This window comes from Motacilla alba, chromosome 13 (assembly GCF_015832195.1).
Source record: "Motacilla alba alba isolate MOTALB_02 chromosome 13, Motacilla_alba_V1.0_pri, whole genome shotgun sequence".
NCBI lineage: Eukaryota > Metazoa > Chordata > Aves > Passeriformes > Motacillidae > Motacilla > Motacilla alba.
The window spans coordinates 7,352,098-7,363,525 of NC_052028.1; the positions used below are offsets into that span (position 1 = coordinate 7,352,098).

Below are 11,428 nucleotides of genomic sequence, written 5' to 3' on the forward strand. Positions count from 1 at the left end.
TGAAGAGGTAAGTGACATTCTTAGCCTGTGGAAGCCAAGACACAAGTATTTGTTCCTTTGTGGTAACTACAGTGCTGGAATAGGTTGTGGGAGGGAGCTGTGCTGCCAGAGAAGCAGCAGTGTGTCCTGGGAGCACAGGCAGGCTCCAGGTGAACTGTTCCCATCTCAGTGTGGCATCTTGTACCCTGACTGAGAACATGGAGCCCTAAAGGGCCTTCCAGCACTGCCTTTATCTTTTAGAATTAACCCCTGTAATGTACACTTTTGCATGTTGATCACAGAGATCTGCAGAGATTTTGAAAAGCAAGTTTGTTCGTGGGTTTCAACACTTCATCCAGCTGTAGGCAAGAACTGTATCCACAGGCTCACAGCTATGGGGGAAAACACGAGGTTAGGATTGTTGTGGTGTCGAGTTACAGCATGTTAATCACTGTGTGTAGAACTCTGCTGCTGGCATTGCCACGGGTACACGCAGCTGATGACAGTGCTTGAGATAGGGCAAGGGGATGGGAGGGAAGCAGAGCCCATCACACAGCCCAGTTTTCTGCAGGAATTGGTGTGGGCATCACCTTTCAGCTGGGCTATTCCAGGACCACAGAGACCAGGCAGACCAAGCTGATGTTTATTTAGTGGAAACTATTAAAGACAACTCGCCTCCTTCCAAAAACCAGGCAGTCAACTCACAGCTTGTGAGAGAAAAGGAAGGTGCTGCTCAGGAGGAGGGAAGAGCCCTACCATTAAATGAGAACCTTCCCTGTGGTAGCATAAATAAATGCCATGTTCCAAGCATGCTGCTGCCTGACCCTCGAGTATGCGGGGACCTCACAAACCTCATGTGGTCTAAACCAGCCCCAAGTCCTGCTCCTGCAGCATCCCAGGCCTGGGCAGGGCCCCCCCTCAGCCCAGCATCCACAGCGTGAGGTAGCTTTGACCCGGCTCAAGGGAATTCTGTGACTTTCACTGCTGGTTCAAGTCATGTCTGTTCACACAGGTTATTTGCACTAAGTCTCCATTACTGGATGTTACTGGAACACTTGGGGGCTTCCTTTGTGGTTTCAAGAGCTGCATGGCTTTCTCCCTGCACACACAGCGCTCCCTCTGGCAAATTTAACACTTGAGAAAGCACAAACAGCTGCTCAGCACATCAGTCCTGCATGGCTGGTGCAGGAATTCCTCTCCTACAGGATAAGGCGATGAAGAAGGGGAGAAGGCCAGAAACGTTCTTCTTGCACTGATGAGTTCTGCATTTACACAGCATTGTCTCCTTGCTCCTGTCCCATCTCTGTCTCCAAGTTATTTATCCCATGTCATTACATGAGACACCTGCTCAGTATTTAGCCTGTGCCAGTCCATATGAAACCCCCTCCTGTTCTGTGAGAGGATGGCAGGTATGGTGCTGTTACCCATCCCCTACTGGCTGGATTATACCCTCAAACTACGGTAACAATCACCTAAAAATGCCTATTGTTTAAAACACTAAACCTCCACTAAAAGGATTTGTGAAGCTGGCTTTTAAAAGTGCAAGAGTGGTTTAATCTGACCTTTGTAAAACCACTTTGCTATTAAGATTAAGCAATTTGTAAGAAATAATGTGGTTGTAATGGTGGAGGGGAATTATTAAAAGCATTTTATTTTGTCTAGTCTGGTAAAACAGAATAAATTTTAAAAACCCTCACCAGCACATGCTGGTTGGTGAGAGCTCAAGGCGCAATGGTGATTGTAGACAAGAAGTGATTTCCCACATTTCATAGGAGCTGTGATAGAGTCTGTAATGGCTTAACCAGGAAAAAGCACGGATCCCAGACCCCTGGATTACAAGGTAAGGCCTTAAGGAAAACTGGAGGTTTGATTCAAGCTTCTCACTGCTGAATCAAAACCTTGGTTCCATCTGAGATCTCTTGCAGAGGCAGCAGTGGGGGCTGCCCGTTCCTCGACAGCAGCTCCTGTTCAGCTCCCATGGGCCGAGCCAGATTAGCTCTAATGAGAGAACAATGGTGTGAGCTGGATGAAAGGCTCAATCTGTCAAACTTCATCATGGCTATTTTAAAAATAAACTCTTGAGGCGTTTGGTTCTCCATGAAGTTTGTAGCTGCCTGCCAACTGGATCCCTGGGCTGCAGAACTGTGACCAAGTCCCTCCTCTCCCCAGCTTTCTGTCTTTACATAATCTTAAAAGCGAGGTGGAGCACATACTGCTTAGGAAGGACATAAAAAATGGACTGATTATACCAAGTGTCTTTATCCTCTGAGAAGCACAATGACACTTTTGTCCTGTTATTTTAGCTGTTCTGTTTGCTGGGACCTGCTGGTTCCGCAGGTGCTGCTTCCAAGGCAATAATTCTCCACGAGTCCTTTTTGGGCGGCTGTAAGGGAGGACAGGAGCAGCTCAGTTGAGAGCATGAGCCTCCTGTGTTCATCCTCCCAGCACTCACTTCCCCATCCTCACTGTGCAGGTGTCTGAATCCATCACAGCATTCTTCAGTCTCAGTGGTTTGATCAGGAATTTGGGCTGCAGTAGGTGGGAAAGGGGCTGAAACAGGCTGGCTTACAGCAACCCTCAACCTCCCTTGTTGGGAACTCTGCCGTTCAGAAGGGTGCTGGCAGGTAGCCTTGCCTTGGGATGGCCCTGCACAGCTTGGCTGATGGGATAGAAAGTATTAACAGCATTGGGTGCCTGCAAGCACATTAACTCTAGATCCACCAGCTCTTTGCAGTGCATGAATTCAGTGCTGTTCACCCGTAAAGAAAGATGCAGATTTATTGTGAGTTCTGGATATGTGACTCCCTTGTCTGGCCACTGCTCCTGTCACTTTGTAATTAGGGGGAGCGTAGGGACAGGCTGCATGCCTCAGTAGATGCATAGCAGCAATATGCTGTTGATCCTGATGGAAAACTCTTATCCAGGAGCTCCTGACAACTACCCCTATAATTACTACTACTTCTACTACACAGAACTTGGGCAAATGCTTCCCCTTGGCAGGAAACAGCGGGGACAGCACGAGACCAGGTTATTTCAGACACATTCAAGAACTTAAAATGGGTGGATGGCAAGCTGATAGCCTGGTTCTTTAGCCTTCTAAGTGTGCTCTCTTAAAAGGCATGTGTTTCATGAAACTGGGGAAAAGCTTAAGAAAAAAATAGAGCTTGTCTTGAATCATTAGAAGTCAAACTGATTATATTTTTAGAGCTATGTGACTGTACTTAAAAGTTTTCTCAGTGTTCAGAAGGAGGTTGAGGAAACTGGGCAGATTTCTAGGTGCTCTCAGACTCTCCCATCATGAGAGAATTTCTCCTGGCTCAGGATGCAGGCAGCTATCTGTGGCCAAGAATTTGGAACCCTCCCTTCCCTGCCAAAGGGATGTCCCTCTCCCCAGTCCCACCCCTGAACTGCACTTTTGTTCCCTTTTGTTAGCACCAGCAAGGTCTGCAGCAAAGGCGGAACTAGGACACAAGTCTCAGGAGCTGCTGAAGTGCAATATTGGCTGTAAATACACATGGCTTTATTCTTTATCATGTCCTGCTTTCAGGATTTGTGACCAAAGGCCATTTTGCTTCCTACCTGTGCTTTTTTTAGCAGATCAGTAATAACAGGAAACCAACCAGGAGTCTGCCTCTCCAGCTCCAAGGTGATGATCACCAAAGCCAACGTGGAGCCCTTAAACTGCACAAGTTGGTGGCAGGCCATACAGTGCTGCAGCTGCTTGGTCAAGAGTGCAACGTGGAGGGAAGGATTCCTCTGAGGCAGTCTGGGTGGGAGATGGGGCCAGCTGGACATCACCATGGCATGGAACTGCAGAGAAGATAAAGTGTACATATATATATATATATATGAAAAGAAAAGCAGAAGTTAGTGAAGTTATATGTTTTCATGTCATCACCCAGAAGTACAGATGAATTTCATCTCATATCAGGAAACTTGAAGGCTTCCCCCACCTTTTTTTTTGTGTTTTGTGTTCATACTTGCCAATCATTGAACTGTTTTTTTGAGGTGATAATGAATGTACAAGGTCTATGTTTCCTAACAATTTCTGAGGATTCTACATTATCCGGATGGCTGTCAGGAGATTCCATTCAGGACAGCAGCTCCAAATCCAGTAAAACCAGTAATACTGCACTCTGAATTCACCAAGGAAACAAGTACCTACGAAAGGCAGTTTTCACAATCAGCAGCCTAAAATGGCTTAATATTTGCACATAATCTTAAAATAGGGATCCAGGATATGTTCATATCACATGAATTTTGCCTTACTAGTACATGATCGTTTCTTGAAGACAAAGTTTCATTGTTTCTATTAAATGTTTAGTAACTGCAATGTGAACTAAGTGCCAGACCAGGGTAGTCTCATTGCATAAATGAATAATGGGATGAAAAGGAAAATGGTTTAAGAAAAAAACCTATGTGGGAAATGTAGCAAAACTCTGACAGCTTTGTATGTACAGTATTAGTAGAAGGGAAATAGTTAGAAATATTTTTGCAGCTTGTATTTAAAAAAAAAAAAAGAAGGCATATAGTTGTGCATTATGAGAATCTTTTTAATGTCCCTTCAGTTTTCCTTTAAAGACAAGAGTAAATTTTTTTGAGCAAAATAGAAGGTTTTAAATAGTAGAAAATTTTAAAAAAATTTTAAAAATATAATTACTGTAATATTCTTTAAAAGGCTTGAAGATAGGTAGGAATAGGTAGTTTGCCAAGAATCTTGGGAAGGATGTGTGGGTGGGTGTGTGTGTGCATCTGTGTTTTTTAGTCTTATTTGATAAGGAGTTGTTTCTTTAAAGAAAAAACATTGCAAAATGTAGTGCTTACAATGTTTAAGAAATCAATTGGTGTTTCTGTGTAAAGATCCCACTGAAGCTTATCCAGTATAATTCTTTCCATTCTCAAGATCTCGGCTGGAGAGTGTTTACATCTGCTCTGCACCGCTAGCGTCTGCACTGATGGTATTACCTGTAAAAAAATTTTTAAAAATTAAAAAAAAAATAAAGAAACCAACGTCCTATACAGTGCTGTGTGCGCTTCTCTGTATTGTGAAGGGATCTGACAAGCTTATGCAAGTTTATGTTAAGCAGAATGCTCATTCAGGAGATCTCATCCTAGGTACCTCCCATCCTCCATGAAGAGTGGTCCCTGCTCAGCCCAGGACAGCTGCTGCAGACCCAGCCCACAGCAGGAATGATGCCGGGAGCCTCCCCAGTGTGGCATCAGTGATGCACCTTCCCTGCTACCACTGGCTTTGCTCAGAGTAGGCTTCCTGTCAGCCTGTTTTCAAGGCCTGCTGTGGTTGTCTTGTTTCCTGTGGTCATTGAGACAGCTTATTCTTTGTAGCTGAGAGGAAAAGTACAATAACCTCAGTGTAACACCACCTAAGAAATGCTGTGGAGAACATTCACTACCACGGTGGCTGTTTGAAGAGATGTGTATATCTGACTCCAGTTCCTGGTTTTCCTCTTGTTTTGCAAAGCAGAAGGAAGAAAAGAGGAGGAATGCAATCTGAAATGCTTTTAGCTAATGAATGTAAATGCCTGCAGAAGTCTATCACTGCATTTTTGCCATGAGAGCTATCCTGTGTAATTTCTCACTGGCTGATGACTTTTCTTTCTCATCTTGAGGAGCAGACATGAGTCAGTTCCTCACAGGGTTTGGAAACCAGTTTTGGCTCCGAGCAAACTCATCTATTTAAAGCTTCCTCTGAAGAGCCTCTGCTCTGTCACACCTGCTGTGCCCTCCCAGGAGCTGTAGCATGGGAATTGCAGCCCTCTGATGGGCATCTTGACTGTGCCCTCAGACTAAGCTGTACTGTAAGCCATGGATTCTGAGAAGAGGAGAGAGGTTTGAGGGCAGGACAGAAACACATCCATGACATAAACAAAAACGAGTCATCCGTAAAGGCCACAATTCTTTGGGGCAACTATGAAACAGGACTGAAAATGCTACTCTCTCCTCTTGAGGACTACTTAGGGTAAACAAATTAACACTTTTTCATTATGTCCAAGTTATTGAAAGATCTGGAAACATGAACAATTTTTAGTGTGTTTAAAATGAAACATACAGACCTCATCTTCATTGGTTTTTGCTGCAAGGACAAGGCAGGAAATAGCAATGTACTGCAGATATTTTAATTGGGCCTGAAGGGAGAAGAAAACACTGAGTAAAGAAGATAAGAGTCTTGGGGGAAATAATTGTCACTCTGTGATACATACACAAGTTTCAAACTTTCATTTAAGTTACAGTTGCTTCTGAATTAGTTTAGCTAAAGAAGCTGGAAATAGAACAAGAAATTCAAAGTGAAGCAGAATAAATCCTCTTATAGGTGCCATTTTTATTCATGTCTCTCACAACTTTTAGACTCTGCAATGTCACGGTATTTACACTGCAATGCTGCTCCTCACTTTCAGATATTGGTTCAGATTGGACTTCAGGAAGAATTTCTTCATGAAAAGGGTTATTAATATTGGAGGTGGGAGAGGGAAGTGGGAGAGTCAGCATTCCAGGGGGTGTTCAAGAAACGACTAGATGTGGGACTTAGTACTATGGTTTAGTTGACAGGGTGGTGATCACTCAAATGTTGGACTTGATCTTAGAGGCCTTTTCCAACCTTAATGATTCTGTGATTCTATATGCCAGTATCAGCCTAAATAGAATGGGGAGCTGCAAGGCTCAGCTCAACTCCTACCTTTGCTGTAGTTTCAGTGGCAGAAAAGGTCAACCCCACAGTTTAATTAAAAATAGTAGTCTAGAAAACAGAATATTAAAAGTGATAATGTGAATAATTTCTGTTTAGCAGAGAAAACCAGATGAGTTCTTTGTACTTACCATAGCAGTTGGACTAAGTTCACATAAACAATTCTAATGAGGTCAGTGGAACCTCATCAAACACTCAAGTACATACATGTGTATGTGTGTGTGTGTGTGTATATATATATATATATATATATATACATTTGCTTAATGGCCTTCCCCAGGAACGACCCTGACTGCTCCCTAAATCTGCTGCCAAACATCATCCCTGCTTTGTGTATAAACTGATTACATGCTCCTTACATTCCCAGTCAGTAATCTAGGCAGGGAAAAGCTGACAGAGATCTTTACCTTTACTGATTCCAGCAGCCTGTTGAAGGTGCTGGTGGCTAAGGTGAACGTTTATGGGGAAAACTGGAACTGGGAGCTGATTTCTGCAATCCAGAGAACTGTTTTTTTGTAACCTGACAGAGAAATATCTGTGCCCTGAGGGGAAGGAAAAGTTAGAAGAAAAATACAGTTAGTGCTTTGATGATTTTGTTAACATATCTCCAAAGGAAGACTCAAATCTTTTTAAGTGCTCTAATTAGCATTTTAGATGGCTGGAGGGTTGAAATTAAGGAAGTTGTCAGCTGTATCCACAGAGGGAGGGCAAGGGCACATTTTTGGAGCAGTTTAAAGCACATGTTCCACTCAGCCAGCCTCAACAGAGAAACTGGAGTCAGGAGTAGGTTTTGATTTACTCTGCAAGAGTTTTACCACCCTTGGATTTGCTGAGTGTTGGGACCAGAGCCAGGTTTGTGACTCCCCAAAGGTACATGGCAAAATGTACTGAGTTTTTTCTTTCCTGTATTTTATTTGAAGCTGCATTCAGGTGAAAGGGAGGACTGTGGCTGCTGTGAGAATAGCACCCAGGAGCCATGGAACATGCCTGAGCATTGTCATAGGAGAAGTAAAAAGGCCAAGCAGCTACACAGAACAGACAAGACTAAACTCCAGCTTGTTTAATATTACTCATCCCATTATCTGTTTCACTGTTTTGCTTAATCTGGTAGTAAAAGTACTAGATAAAAAGTAGCATTTCTAGACTATTGCAAAGAAGGCTGTTAAGGCACTTCTGTGCATTCTTCCATGGTTCTGCTGCACTTACAGAAGCAGCCAAGCAAAACTGTTTTGCATTGTATACAGAGGCCGTGGTGTCTTGTAGCTTCCTAAGGCAGCTTGGAATGGGACTGCGTTTCTGTTAGGCCTCAGTGAATTCCATCTTCTCCCACCATAACAGATGGAATTCACAGATAGTGCTGAACACAATCAGTATGTCAAATTTATGGTTTTACCATCAATTGGCTGCTCTTACCTGCTCTACCACATTATCCCAAACTATTTCACATTTCCCTAGATTACTTTTCTGGCTGAGTCAGGGCAAAATGCAAAGCCCCTGCTTTATACAAAGCATCAATAAAATGTAAAATGGGATAAATACAGACACTCCTGCCCCTCCATTCCTTAAGCCCCATGAGGGATGACTTTTGCATTCAGGTGAATCAGATGGCATGATCAGCACTGCATGGTTGCAGGGTCCTCTAGGGAATTCCAAAGAGGACAGGGGAGGATACCCTCACAGTGGGATTCTGCAAAACTGGCACTTTCCAAATGCTGGCCTCTCTGGCTAACGCATTTTCCAGAAAAAAAAAAAAAAAAAGGCAAGTCATGAGCTCTCTATATGTCCAGGACACTTCATGGCAGCTATTTGAGCCAGGAGGAAACTGGCTCAAACAAACAAACAAATTGGCTCAAACAAACAAAATTATAAAACAACATCCCAGCTCCTTGTGCTAAGGATGATTTCCTCTTTTGATGCCTTTCCAGTGCTGAGAAATTAAGAGCAGCCACAGGACTTGTTTGTTTGCAGACAGAGCAATCCTGATATGCATTTTCCCTGGAAGTTCCTTATGAAAGAAAATATGTCAGATGGCTGAACAGCAACACAGTCCACTTCTTCACTCCTGGGCTGTGTAATGGCTAGAGAAACCTTGGGTCAAGCAGTCCGGGTTACTCCATTTATCCTGTTTCACACATTCGGCTCTCCATTTGCCGAGCTATTACTCTGCAACCTGTTATCACCTGATTTCAAGTTTCTGGCAAATAGAGGCTTATGGTCTCCATTAAAAGGCTCTAAGTTGACTGTTCTTAGGAGGTTTATGAATTCCCAATTAAAAGTTTTCCTCAGAGCAGTTTAATCTTTGGAGATACCACTTCAGAAGTTCCCCTCTCCAGAATAGGGGGAGTATTTACAGGAAATAAACATCTCTGAACCATATCAGTACCACGTCAATGAGAACATCCAGCCTGAAACTATTTCAAGGCTTACATTTTGGTGTTTCTTTAACAACAGAAAAGAGATGTTACTAGATACAAAATTCCTGCTTTTCTTTCCAAGGAGTGGTGAATGTGGGCTTCCTCACAGTTTTTTTCGAGAAGCTCACACCATTATCTCTGCAGTTCCATTAAAAAACCCAAAGTGACATGAATCCTCTGGAAACTGCTCTACATTTCTAAGGCTGGAGCTCTGTGAGGTTTCCCTGAAAGCAGGAACCACATGAGACTAACTTCCCTTGCCACTGCGTGTCAGAGCATCCAAAGCCAGACCGCTTCACAGAGGGAGAGCTGGCAATGATTTATCTGACCGGTCTGATGCCCTGAGAAGTTTACTCTTGTGTAGCTGGGGGGGAAATAATAATTAAAATCTCGCCCTCTGGCTAGTTCCCACTGTCCTTGAGAACGACACGGAGCAGCTCCCGCACCGCCAGCGCTCAGACAGCCCCTCCAGCCCTGCCGAGTGCCCGGGGGGCGATGGGGACCCCCGTCCCGTCCCGCCCCGTCCCGAGCGCGTCCTGACCCGCCTGCCGGGGTACCGGGCACGGGGCACCGGCGGCGCTCGGCGCGGCTCCGCGGCGGGGCGGGTGCCTCGGCTGCTGCGGCGGGGCCGGCCCGGGCGGGCGGCGGAGAGCGGGGCGATACCTGCGGGGGAGCAGCCCCAGGCTGCCCGGCGCCCCCGCCAGGAGCTGCGGAGGCCGATCTGCGGGGCACGGCTCGGCTGCAGCGCCCAGCGCGTCTCTCGGGCCCGCGCGGCACCGCCCAGCTGAGCGCCGCCTCGGCCCGTGCGGGTCTGTCCTACCTGTCCAGAGATCTTCGTGCCAGGCAAAGCGCTCCCGGGATCCGGATGAAATTCTGCCACGGTGATAAACACTGTAAGCTTCAGCATAGCCCCCAAATCCGCTTGCTCCCTTCTCTGGCACTGGCTGTTGCCTTCACAGAGGCGCTGTCCCTTCTCTTTGACTTGACTCGCTCCAAAACACACATTTGCTGGATCCACACAATCCCAGCACCTGCCAGGACCTATTTTCCTTCCAGTCACAGGAAGTATCTTTTCTCTGTGTTTTTCATGGAGCGTATGCACTCTTGTCCCCTCCGAGGGCTGGATCTCTCTGCCAGCATCCGTGTTTTCACCCCAAGTTTTCTTCCACCCAGGATCTTTCCATGTCTCAAAGCCACTCTTAGCTTTCCCCTCAGATCCTGGACCACTTTGTTTTCCTCCTGGAGCATTTTCTGAGGGAAGCTGGTTCCAATATTTTATGTTAAACCTTTTCTCGTTCCTCAGCTGTGCCTGCCTACACACGACTCTCTGTTCCCTCACCAGCCCCTTGGGCTATACATTTTCTGGTGCTAAATTATTAGTCCATGAACCTGTGCGTGCAGCACAGCTATGAGTAACACCGCGGCAGTGTGTGAGGAGCAAAGAGACTTTGCTGAGTAGCTGGTCTTCAAGGTTCCTGACTCACCTGATCGTGCACACCTGGGGCTGAGGGAATGGCCTGTCCTGTCATTCCCGGTGTGTGCCCAGCCCCGTGATACACCGGTCAGCTTGGTGGGGGAGCTCTGCCAGGTGCAGATCAGCCCTGTCCACATTCCTGCTGCTGCTTACATCCCTCTGGCAAAAACACAGCACAGCCGAGGTACAGCCCTTGGGTTGTGTCTGTGCTTGGCACTGGGGATTCCCGGCCTTGCCAGGGATCCCAGGCCCCAGTGGTCCACAGCAAAGGCGATGAGGGGAGGAGTGGGACTGGAGCAATGCTCTGTGACCGGCCAACGGGATTCGGGTGTGCAGGAATACCCGGGGGGAAGCGAGACAAGTGTGATTCGGGGCATCAGGTACTGGGGAAACTATTCCTGGACCTCTCCTGTTGAGTAAAATTGTCTTTGACTCTTAAGGACATAGATTATGAAAGGACAAAGTCAGATTGCTGGAATAATTTAATCTAATTCCTTTAAGTAACTGACACATGGACAGTGTGATGTTGAAATGCTGGGAGTAGGAGAGGAGCAGCTGAGGCTGTGGAGGAGCCTGACAGTATGCTGCAAAACTTTACACTAAATTACAAATAACTTGGGAATGTTCTTCATTAGTGCAAGAATAACTCATTTATGTGCCACTTGGACTGTATCGTTTGTATATATTTAAGTTACTCTGCAGTTCCTCTATTTCATCAGCAATTCAAAATGTTACAGTCAGGAAAAGAAAGAGATTTTCTTCCTTGTGTAGAGAACAGGTTGGGGCTTGCAGCCCTGTCAGAGACCCAGAGCCCACTCAGACCCCATGGAGCCCTTCCAGAGCAGTGGAGCCTTGTCAGAG

General features: G+C 45.7%; 1 protein-coding gene across 1 annotated transcript; it reads right to left on the bottom strand.

Moving 5' to 3' along the window:
- Window positions 1-2,520: 2,520 nt before the first annotated feature.
- Window positions 2,521-8,447, bottom strand: CCNI2 (cyclin I family member 2). The gene is made up of 5 exons (XM_038150587.1): window positions 8,352-8,447; window positions 6,051-6,122; window positions 4,804-4,944; window positions 3,555-3,789; window positions 2,521-2,732 (listed from the first exon to the last, which is right to left on the bottom strand). Exons 1-5 carry the CDS (start codon window positions 8,445-8,447, stop codon window positions 2,557-2,559), a joined length of 720 nt encoding a protein of 239 aa, XP_038006515.1. The 3' UTR covers window positions 2,521-2,556.
- Between the last annotated feature and the right edge of the window lie 2,981 nt (window positions 8,448-11,428).